Source organism: Ursus americanus, chromosome 31, assembly GCF_024610735.1.
Source record: "Ursus americanus isolate L20-20 chromosome 31, mUrsAme1.1.p, whole genome shotgun sequence".
NCBI classification, from domain to species: domain Eukaryota; kingdom Metazoa; phylum Chordata; class Mammalia; order Carnivora; family Ursidae; genus Ursus; species Ursus americanus.
In genome coordinates, this window is record NC_142157.1 from 14,989,274 (window position 1) to 15,001,448 (window position 12,175).

The 12,175-nt window shown below is 38.0% G+C and overlaps 1 protein-coding gene across 3 annotated transcripts; it reads right to left on the reverse strand.

Annotated features, from left to right (window-relative positions):
- Positions 1-1,566: 1,566 nt before the first annotated feature.
- THNSL1 (threonine synthase like 1) lies at positions 1,567-12,169 on the reverse strand. Of its 3 annotated transcripts, XM_045786845.2 has the most exons (3): positions 11,805-11,984; positions 6,033-6,189; positions 1,567-4,798 (listed from the first exon to the last, which is right to left on the reverse strand). In XM_045786845.2, the coding sequence occupies exon 3, from the start codon at positions 4,748-4,750 to the stop codon at positions 2,519-2,521; it is 2,232 nt and encodes a 743-aa protein (XP_045642801.1). In that variant the 5' UTR covers positions 4,751-4,798; positions 6,033-6,189; positions 11,805-11,984; the 3' UTR covers positions 1,567-2,518. The 3 variants fall into 3 exon arrangements, with proteins under 3 accessions (XP_045642801.1, XP_045642816.1, XP_045642809.1); XM_045786860.2 differs by lacking the exons at positions 6,033-6,189; positions 11,805-11,984 and adding an exon at positions 12,082-12,169; XM_045786853.2 differs by lacking the exon at positions 6,033-6,189.
- Positions 12,170-12,175: the final 6 nt, after the last annotated feature.

Here is a 12,175-nt window from a genome sequence, read left to right on the forward strand (position 1 = left end):
ACAGTGTGGCTATCAAAGATGTAACATTCTACTCTTAGAGCAAGGTGGTGAGTACATGGGTTATTGTTTTATTACTCCTCTTTAACCTGTACATACACTTGACACACTGGAAAAAATGAGAGGCAAGAAAATGGTGACTGTATAGACAACTCTTTTTGAAGAGCACTGATCTGGAGTCTAAAGGAATGAAAGATTAGATGGGAAGAAATGTGAATGTTTTCAGCGATTTTGTTTTGCTCTTAAGATATGGAGAGAGAGCATCTGAATGACAGAAAGGTTCCATCTGAGGGGAGAGGCTGAAGAAACAGCAGGGATGACTGATGAGGAGAGGCACACAGTGAAAGTTCGCCTCTGAAAGGAGCAGCAGCATAACTCATTCGGGCAGAGGGTAGTAGGAAAAGTTAGAATGACGGGCACAGATTTATACAGTCGATGATGGGAAACGGAAGTACTTCAGATATGGTGGCTGGCTTCTCTTGAATGAGACAAGGTTACTAGCTGAGAGGGGAAGGGCAGAGCTGGCTTTAAGAAATGAAGGCATTGGGGCGCCTGGGTGGCACAGCTGTTAAGCGTCTGCCTTCGGCTCAGGGCGTGATCCCGGCGTTATGGGATCGAGCCCCACATCAGGCTCCTCCGCTATGAGCCTGCTTCTTCCTCTCCCACTCCCCCTGCTTGTGTTCCCTCTCTCGCTGGCTGTCTCTATCTCTGTCGAATAAATAAACAAAATCTTAAAAAAAAAAAAAGAAATGAAGGCATCAAATGACAGCTTGGGGCAGTGAGAGAAACTGACTCCAGATAAATGCAGGTGCTCTCTTGGGCATTTCACCTTACGCGTTTCCCTGGCCTCTGTCTAGAACATATTGCCCCTTCCTTTTCACCTAGCAAATTTTCCCATGACTCACCTCAGGTTCCACGTCCTCTGTGAAACCTGTTCTGACTATTCCATGGCAATCCTTTCCTTTTCCTTTTAATCCTTACAGCACTTACCTGTATCACTCATTTTTTACTTACTCATAACTATCTTGCAGTAACTCTTTTGTGCTGTACACGGTTTCATTTTTTTGTGTGGTGTCCCTAGCTACAGTGGAGGACAGAAATCACTGTTGTTTTTGGGGGGCACCGTTGCTCCCCCTTTCAGAAAAAGAGTGCATTCTCATACAGTGAACATTTATTTAGTTGTTTGTTGTTCTATTTTTTAAATATGTCATCTACTTAAACAGATATTCTTAAAAGAAAAAGAAAAAAATAAGAATACATGAATAACTGGACTTTGAATCCTCCATTATTTTCTTGTCACTGCTTCTGGTTTTCAATTTTTGGTTTTAGAACTTACTTTGTAGAAGCCAAGCCAGACATTCAATGTTAACACAAAACTGTTTGGTTTTTAGTATTTTTTTAAACAAATTGTTTCTATACATTAAACTATTAAAATGTTTTCTTTACAACTTTTAGTATGCTTCTTCATGGAGGTGGTTCTCTTAGAAAATGAAGCAGAATATTATCTGCAAAGACAAATTATGTTAGGAATGCCATCTTGTGGTTGAGAGCAGTCCATTACACTACAGATCCTTTCAGTAACAATCTTTAATTCAGAAATAAAATATCCAGTAAACTCACAAACGTAAATCATGGTTAAAATTGCTACTACAAAGAAAGAAAAGCTCGATATGTGTGTTATCAATTGTGTGTGGCTTCAGTTGCCAAAAAAGACAATGTTTATCGAAGAGCGAGACAACAGACGAATTATATGGGAATGGACTCCAAATAATACAGAAAAACTACTACTTATAACTTTTAAGACTATTGAAATACTCTGAATTTTGGAAAGCTTTTCTCATGAAATAGATATTTACTTCTATATCCACTACTAAGTAGTTATGTTGACTATTACATCCTAGATTTAAATCACATGTCTTGATTTTTAAAATACATAACCCTAACTATAACCATCCAAAGGGAAGTGAAGGACAGAGCACTTATCTAAGTTGAATGGTGTAGGATACATCTAATTGGTTGTAGTCCAAAATGGGACTTGGAAGAGAGGTACGAACACTGGCCCAACCTTAACAGATGAACTTACTACTCCTTCATACAGGTTAGCCATTTGAATGATAGATCATCTTTCCAGTCAACAGAAAACTAGCAATTGTTACAGATGTATTACTTAACAACTACGCTTAAATATTCTAATTGCCAAGTTGACTACGAGACATTCTGATCCACTTAAAAGTGGGGATGAGGGATTGGAAACGGATATATTCCTCACGAGTGCAAAGCACAGCACAACACAAAGGTCCATGCACTATGCTACCCTTCGTCACTTCCAGATTATAAGGTTCCAAGGAAGATGTGCAATATTCAGTTATAGAGATCAGGCTATTTGAAATTCCGAGATAATAGATCTACATGTAGATATATTTACCAAAAAATGAAAATGCTATTGTACTCCAGACAACATCTGGGATTTATTATTGCATGCTTATCGCCAGGAAAAAAAAATATTTGACTCCAAAAGTTTTTATATGAATTGATTTTGTATTAGTTTTTCCACATGACTCTTCAGGACGTTCACATCAGCTGCACAGACGTGGTACTCCATCTTCTCTTGCCGTTTCGTTCTCTCTAATAAAGCTTCATGCGGGGGAGGCAATGCATTGTAGGAACTCAGTAAATAAAGCTGACTTGATGAAGTATGGTTGATTTCTTTAATCTTTAAAGCCTGCATGACAGCAGGTGCAAACTTGGAGTAATGAGCCGTAGAGGAGACAATCACCGGGCAAGTTTTGTCTTGCATTCTGTCTGCGACCGCTTTGGCAACAGCCGTGTGTGGATCCAGAATATAGCCTGAAGTATTGTAGGTGGAACGAATAGCTGCCAGACACTCTCCCTCGGAGCACCAGTCGGCTACAAAATCCTGCTGAAGTTTCTCAACGAGCATCTTCTCTATCTGGAAGTGACGCTGCTCTTCTAACTGACTGTATAATTTTGTCATTAATTCTCCATCTTTATCAGCCATCAGGTGTAAATGTCGTTCCAGGTTTGAAGCTTTAAGAATATCGATTGCTGGTGAAAAGGTTCGTGTTAATTTTCTTTCCCTTAGATCATAGTGTCCTGTTTTTATAAAATCGGTCAAAACATGGTTCTGATTAGAGGCGCAAATAAATTTTCGAATAGGGATTCCCATCCTTTTGGCATACACTGCGGCTAAAATGTTACCAAAGTTTCCTGTGGGAATACAGACATCGACTGGGCTTCCAAAAGAAATAAATCCTTGGCTAACAAGATCAAGATATGCAGAAGCATGATAAACTACTTGGGGAAGCAGTCGGCCCCAGTTTATGGAATTAGCTGAACTTAAGACTGTTCCATATTCCATAATAAGAAAGCCAGTAAAATCAGAATCTCTAAAAATTCCTTTTACAGCTGTCTGGCAAAAATCAAAATCTGACTCGACACCCACTGCCCATCCATTTTCTTTCTGACTGCCAATTATCTGAGCCTTCTGAAAATCACTTACTCCGTTCTCAGGAAAAAATGTGGCCACAGCTATTCTTTGCTTATCATTGTTATTAATACGGCCAAAACCATTTAAGACTGCACTCCCCGTGTCTCCTGAAGTAGCTACAAGTATCATATAATTGCAACCTGGGGGAATACAGTGTGCAAAAAGATGAGGCATAAGCTGTAAAGACAAATCTTTAAATGACCCTGTTGGTCCGTGAAACAACTCCAGGATGAACTGGTTGCCTGCAAGGTGCCTGACAGGGGCGATTTTTGAGCAGGCAAAGTTTTCCCCATAAGCAGTTTCAATCATTTCTCCCAATCTGGCAGCGGGTACATCCGCAGGATGTATACACTTTTCCAGCAGTATTTGTGCCCTTTCTATGTAGGTTGCTCCTACGAGGCTTTTCCACTCCCTACAGCTTAATTTCGGAAACTCTTTCTCAGGAACGAAGAGTCCGCCGTCAGAAGCCAACCCCTCAATCACTGCTTCGCTGAAGAATTTTGTTGACACCTTCCGTTCCTCGTCTTTAGGCCAAATGTGTCTCGTTGAAACGAACGTTTCTGAGTCCACATCCTGGTATCGTTTGACTGCACTGAGCACTTTGTCAGCTACTTCCTCTGGGGAAGCCCCACTTTCACAGAAAACACGGGTATCGTACCACTTCTTGTAATACTGTCTTCTAAACTTAAGTAAGTCTTTCATAGACGTTCCAGCATCCTGACCGACGATCCTATCGATTTTCATTAGTTTTAAGCGGCTGACTATATCTAGTAGAGGTACATCCAGGTATACAATTATTCCATTTTTCTTCAGATGCCACATGCTAGCGTCATGCATGGGATTGGACCCCGTAAGGGAAATCACACTTCCAGATGCAGAGAAGTTTAACACGGCTTTTCCTTCCTCTTCTAAAAATTGCTCATTACCAACATCCTGTAATTTTTCAGACACACTCATATTCCAGGTTTTTTCAAGGATATCATCATCCACATCTATGACACAACAACCTAGTTTCTGACCTATTATTCTGCCTACTGTTGTTTTCCCAGCACCAGGCGGTCCCATCAGGATAATATTTTTGTCTCCAACAAGAGAGTGGGTTGAGCGCCACGACTTCCTGAATTCTGCAAGTGCAAAGGTTCTTGAAAGAAACAGCTGCACATGTTTATCCGTTCTAACATGTATACTAGAAAAACATTTCTGGGCTATTTGTTTCAGATGCGGACATCGGTTAAAGTGGAGCATTTTCTTTTCACTTTTCTGCCCAAGTCAACCTAAAAACTGGCTTTAGCCCTTTTCAAAACATAAAAACAAAAAAGACATTTGGTTACTAATTTCAGCAAACTTAAAATCCCAAGTGGTACTGAAAATAACCATGTCCACGGTACATAAACTGTTTAGAAATCTTTCAAATGTATGGGACATTTTTTGAAGTATTCAAACCCAAATTCTCATATATAATATCTTATCCCTTTAATAATCTTTTTAATCTCAAGACTGGATAATCAAAACTTTAAAAATTTGAAACTACAAGCAACGCTTTATTCAGAAAATGCCATATCATAGAAGCTTTTTTAAAAAAAAATACTAAATCACATTAATATTTCTTTTCCTGTAATGAAAATTGTTTCTTGGCTTATAACCTATATAAACAAGGATTATTTGGAATGCTATTTACTTGTAATTCATAAAAGCTGAACATTCTTTATATTTAATTTCTAACTTCAGTTATATGAACATGCTGACAGACTATCTTGCTACTCATAAATTTCTCATAAAATTCACAAGCAAAGTAGAATATTTGCTTACAAAATGCTTAAATAACTTTCCAAACTATAGGGCAGAGATATGGGATTTTCTTTCTTATGTGCCTTTTATATGCGTGCTGTAAAGAATCACCCTTACTTTTTAACTTTTTAAAAAAGTTAAAATGAAAGGTATAAATTATGTAAATAGTTAAGAAAAACTGATAATTAACAGCAAAGTCAAAGGCTACTGAGTACTGGATACCTATAACCTTAACAGCATGAAACTGTCACTTTTGTTTCTGTCCTCTAAACATTATCAGTGGAGACAACTTCACTCAAATTCCAGACTCTACAGTGATAGCAAAAAAAACCAAAACCCAAAAAACCAAAAAACTCAGGAACGTTTCCAATGATGAGAGGAAATAATTATTCTGGCATCCAAAGAAGCTCTGCTATTCCCCATATTGCTCAAATCCCTGTCTTTGGAAATATACTCAGCATTAAAACACAAATGTATGCCAGACAAGTCAAATTCTTAGTCACACGTAACATGCAATTTAGTAACTGCTGCAGTGTTCATTCATATTGACTAAAGGAAGTCCTCAGACATGTAGTGGGGCTGTTCACATGTTCTGCAACTAAGCCATATTAAATATCAGATGGCATGTTCAAATACGTTCTGAAAACTTTCAATCCTTTACTACTCTGATTATCTGTGCTACTGTGTTCTGTAATTAAACATTTAAACCATTTTAAAACTAACACAGAATTTAACTTACAAGTTAAATTAGAACTGTCAAGAGAAGGAATACATTTCCTTATTTGGCTTTTCAGCTTGTATGTGCTGACTTGTAAACCATATGACATACAGGAATTAATCTCAGATGAAGGGTTTGTTGATGCTGAGGCAAAGTCAATCTTTGCAAAAAACGGAGTCTATAACAGAAAAATTTTCAAGTTAATCATCACTGCGTACAATGTTATAAAATTCCACACAGACTGGTCTGTTATTAAAATATCCACCTGAAAAAATTTAAAGTACACAAAAAAGAACGAATTGACCCTTTTCATGTTTCCCCAAATCTATTATTAAAAGATTAAGATACTGTTTTTTCCCCCAACATCTGTGTCTTATAATGGAAAAGAAATTTCATTAAACAGTACTGAAGGAATTTCTTCCATCAAGCAATATGAAGGACAGCAATAAAACCAAATAAGAACAAATATAAAATCTCTCACAATGACACCCGAAATTTTAATTACTTAACTGGATGTTCAGTAATGGGAGAAAAATTTAAATCAGTGGACTAAAGCTATGAAATGAATGTTTGAATTACTCTTGTAGGTTGTTTTATCCATCTGAATCACTACATGATTTGTATGTAATAATACCTACTGTAAAAAGTGCAAATAAGGTGCCTGCTACACACAGGTACACCTTGGCTATTTGAGTTTATAATAAATTCAAAACACATATCATAGGCTGGCATATAAGAATATTGTCATAGATATAAGAATATTATTGTCACTCCACGACAATGAACCAAAAACATATAAATTGAATCAGAGTATCTAGACTCAAGGCTAGGTGTATTTTTTTTTTTTTTATGGTTTGGTTAGTTTATAAGCCTTCAGAGAAAATATGGGTACTTACATGAATCAAGAACTGTTTTGCTATGCACAGTCTAATTCCTTCCCTGCCATAAACCAAGGATCAGAGAAGTATACACTTGAATCATATTGGCAAATGTCTTTTTACCAAACCGCATTCTAGTATAGTACTTTAACACCAGCTAGTTTCCTTGGAGGAGGGGGAACACTTTCTAAAACCACCCGATTCACCTGTTATTCAGGAGTGTGTGTTCTTTTTCAGCTCCTGATGAGTAACTTTCTGATGTCTGGATTAACAGTAATTGTATTACCTGAGTAGCTGGTTGGTTTTTCTGGACATTCAATCTTTTAACTGATCTTTTTCACTTTGTGTTGGTTGCTACAATGCTTACCATTAAAAGTAGAAGACCGTAACACAAACATTATGCGTTGGTCGCCTTATTTTTTTAACCTGTTTTCCTTTATTTTATATGAATTAAAACCAGAAAATTATGACAGTTTAATTGAATTTAGTATATTATTTCACAATAAAAATCTTCCTGAAAATAGCAAAAGGCAGTTGTTAAAGGGCTATAACAGGTAACAAATATTATCATTTTTAAAGAAAAATAAAGAAGATAAATTCTATTTTAAGTAACATACTAATTTTATTTTGTAACATTTAGCCACAAATTAATTTTAGGGTTTCAACATCCATTGTAAGCAAACCAAAAGACAAGATAGAATAATATCCACAGCATATAACTTTCATCTGGAAACTAAGTCTTTACTTCAGAGGTAATAAACTCAATTCTCATTATTCATGGTATTATGTTCTATAAAGTCATCACGAGTACTGAATTAGTGAACAGTGCGTATTCCCATTGCTCCTAGGGAAATACAGGGTTAGGTTTCTGTGACCCTCAAGTCACATTTTTGCCAATTGATCAATACATAGGCTTGTTTTATGTGTTTGGGTTTAAAGTCATTTTATATATTTCTTATATTTTTAACATATAATTTATACACATATATATACGTAGCTGACTCATTATCACTGAACAGCCAACAGCACTCTAACTTATGCCTGAATGAAGCTTATCTAACACACGTTTTATCTGTAAGGCACATTATACCCTTAATACCTTAGGAACACTAGGCAGCATGTCAGCAATCTAGGGGGCATTTTAAGCAGCAAAATCACCAACTAGAGGCACAAAAATGTGAAAAGTGTGGCATTAACTAGAGTGGCGGGAGGACACTGGTTTACGGCATTTGAGCTGAAACAGCAAGGCAGAGCATCGTCTTGCTTGACCACAGCTTGGAGCACGCACATCAGGAGACTCAAATTTTCCACCACTGTGCGTGTGCCCATGAATGAATGCACAAGTTCTGCAAGTATTAATTTGGGCTTATAAAAAAATTTTAGTGAGTAGAATTCACAAATATGGAACCTGTGAGAAGTGAGGATCACCTGTGTATCATTTTCCTTTACGATTCAAAGCCATGTTATTAAGCTCTTGCATTTATTTATACTTTATAGGTATTTCAGTCTAGTGGTCACGAACAGGCAGTTTTTCTTCAGCCAAAGGACAAAACTTTTTCAAATTAAATGGAAGTCAATCACGGGAGGCAGAAAACAAAGTAGTACTTAAAGACCAAATCTCTTGGCCATAAAGTACTCAAGTTTTACTGCATCAATGTTCTTAAATATTTTTTTGTAGAGCCAAGTTCTTCATGAAAACATTTTAGTCTAACTCCTCAGAGGGTGGAAGATCTACCCAACTCCATCATACGTGAATACTTTTTAAATAGGTTTTCCTGCTGATCACCTAGAGTGGGGTTTTTTGATCCACTAACTCCACTGGATACTTTTTAGACATAATAGACACTTGTCATTCAAACAGACAAATGAAAAGGCTGTCAGTGTCACAGCAAGAACTTCAAAAAACATAAACAGAATGTCCACATGTATAATATAATTCAAGTACTCTTTGATCTCGACACAAAATTTAACAATTTTACTGTGGCAAGCTGATCAAAACTGAATAATGAATTCAAGAAAAAAGTACAGAAATCACTTTCTAAAATCACTTTTAAATTATTTCCTATGAATGCTAATAAACTTACATTTTTAAACCAGAAATTCATATTAATTTTCAGCAACCTATTTACAGTGATGCTTTCCTAAGGACACCACTATATGATTGCTAATCAACTAAAACCATACCTACTATCAATTTTTACTCCCAAAATGGTCCAGAAGAGTTTTTTCAATTCCATTATAAAATCACCTAGTTTCCAGTTCCTCTGGGAAATTATCCAAATCCTATTTAGTCAGGATGATTTAGCATTTGTCACCCTTTTAAAATATTTGTTACATACTATTCCAAAATAAAACAGAAGTCATAGCACTTTAAAAATTATTTCTTGAGAACTGGCTGTGGTTCAGTGAACTTCTGAAAATATTTATGCCACGATTATGCTTGTCACCCTATATTAATACAATCTAAATTTCTCAGAAGAATGACTAAATCTAGTCCTTCATCTTATGAAGACTATTTTTTTTTTAATTCTTAAAAATGACTGTATTTTTAAAGCAATAAATTGTTTTCCAATACATAATAAAAAATGCAAATTTCCTAGGACATAAACTAACCAGGGTGAGGTGAAGTTGTGCTACTTTGGACTATTGACCAAAATCCTCTCAACACGCCTTTTGGTCAGTCAGCTATTACTTCCCTGCAAATAGCAAGGTGGAGAGGGTGGAAGGACCACACACTCCAGTCATCTTGTACCCAAGGGATCTTACAATCAAGTAGAATTTACAAGTTAATCACTCGTCTTTGCCCCTATCTTAGTACCAAAGCTGATTAAGCCTTTCCTGTTGCTAGCCTTTAACTGTTAGATATCCTCCTAATGATATGAGTATTTAATTCAAAAGACTTTTTAAGTACCCTTTTTAATTTTATAACTTAGAAATATATTATTATAAAGAATATCTCTTATACAGAGTTAATTTTCCTCCTAGTTGTCTTTTTTTATATTCCTACCTAAGCTCATTTTGTTCATCTAAGTAAATTAGAATTAATCTTTAGCAAAAAACTCTAACTTGTACATACAACCATTTACAGCAGGGGTCTGTGCAAACTATAACCCACAGGCCAAATCTGTGTAAAATTATAACCACCCTTTTTGTAAATTAAGTTTCATGGGAACACAACTTTGCTTATTTATTTGTTCATCTGTTTTGTATTGTCTTTGGCTGCTCTTGAGGGACAACAGTACAGTTGAGCAGTTTTGACCAAAACCATTTGGCCTGCAAAGGCCTAAAGTATTTATTATCTAGCCCTTTACAGAAAAAACTAATGACCTGTCAGTATACCAATACTAATTCCCCGTAGGCGTACTGGACATAGACATTTCCTTGAACAGTACTGCCATTCTGAGGGAATTATAAAAATGAGAACTATAGTCTTTGTAAACATGCTTTCAAAAGGCAAGCAGAATTATAGATCAAGTATCTAAGGAAAAAGTTCCTTTCTAAATGATTTAACAACTTCATCATGACTGTAAATGAAATATACTACAGTGAGGAGATCATGAATTGGTATTTTTAAAACCACAATAAATATACTGACACCCCTGAAATTACTGTATTCAGTAACACCAGAAAGTCAAGACTAGTTAAGGTTGGTTGGTACTTACTAATTGGAGAAATCATGCTTTGCCCTTACTGGCTTTTTTAGGAACTGATTAATATGAAGCATCCCAAAGTGTTTCTTCTTCATTAGAAAATGTATAAGCTTTGGCCAATGACTATCCACTTGGTTAATGGTATCATCATTACCAGTCCTTAGTTCAAATCTTAGCATGTATAAAGAGAATTTTTCTCTTTATACATGCTAAGCAAAAACAAACAAAATAGCCCTCCAAACCCAAAACATAAAATAGTCAAAGGGGTAAGGAAAACGACAAAGTGGTATATACCAAAAAAAAAAAAAAAGTTTTGAAAAGTAGAAGGTCTGATGTGAAGAACAGGACCATCATCTCCAACGTGCCACTCATCTGAAATAAAATGCTCAACGCCTGGGATAAAAAATGAAAATCTGATCAACTAGATAAGAAAAAACTAAATTTATTCTTATCTAATGAAATTCGCTAAGAGCCCCAACCTATAAGTACCCACACATTCTGCACAGACTTTTAAGCAGGAACTAAAAGGTTAACGAAGACATCATGCTGTTTTTCTCTCTCCACCGATCACACTGGCAGTGAGATAACCAAAACTGGTGTTGGTTTTTTATCTTAAACCATCTCTATTCCCTTTGGGCAGTGGCATCTGTAAGGTTCGTTCAGACCAACTATCTTCTTTCCCAGATATTGCCAAAACGTCTTTTAGAGACTCGAGATGGCAAAGGCTTCTGCATGAATTTCTTTCAGCAGCCATACGCGCATAAATAGGTTTATGTTAGTGCAGACGGTTGAAAACGGAACAAAACCGCTCCCGAGAAGACATTTTCAAAATGGGACACCATAAAAATTGACAAAAATTCAGGGGCCCATTTAAGAGGCTTCTCCTAGGTTAGGCTGCTTATTTAACAAACATCAAGTCCACACGCCTGTGGATAAAGACCTAAGAGGAGGGGCCCGACCAGGCGGTACACAGGGCTGAGAGCAGAGAACCGGAGGAGGAGGGAGGTCGGGTCGACGGGAGGATCACTACGCGACAGGTGGATGGGGAGGACCGCGGGACGTGCGTGGGCGCGCACTCCCACAGGTGGCGAGCAGGGCCGCGCAGCGAGCTCCATGCAGCCCCAGGCAGAAGCAGCGGGGAAAATGAGCGCAGAGTTGAGATTACAACGGAGTAGCGGACAGGGGAAGGAACGAGGTGCGGAAGGCATGCAATGGGAACGGACCGGTTTCTTCCGTTTCCCTTTCTTTCTCCTCAAATCACTCACCAAGAAAATCACACTGGGAAGACGGGAGAAAGGAAAGAAAATGGGGAGGAGCGTCCAGGAGCCGCCAGTGCCGCCTCAGGACGGAGTACCACACCTCTGGGGCTCACCGGGCTCGCCCACAGCCCAGGCCCCAGGCCTTCGCTACGCCTGACCCGCCCCCAGCCCCGCGCTGCTGTCTCTGCGCCTGCGTCAGTGAAGGCCTGCGCGCCCGCCGCCACACCCACGCCCCGAGGAACAGCACATCGGGCACGTGACCCTTGGTACCCGCTCCACCTACCTGAATCCTTCCTGCTCCTCAGGCTCCTCCCCACCGGGTCCAGCTCTCCCCAGAGGCCCGGCGTCAGCGCGGCCTCAACGACTCGCCCCGCCCC

Excerpts from the sequence above, each read along its gene's own strand:
- THNSL1 (XM_045786860.2), bottom strand. The coding sequence starts at position 4,750 with ATGCTCCACTTTAACCGATGTCCGCATCTGAAACAAATAGCCCAGAAA.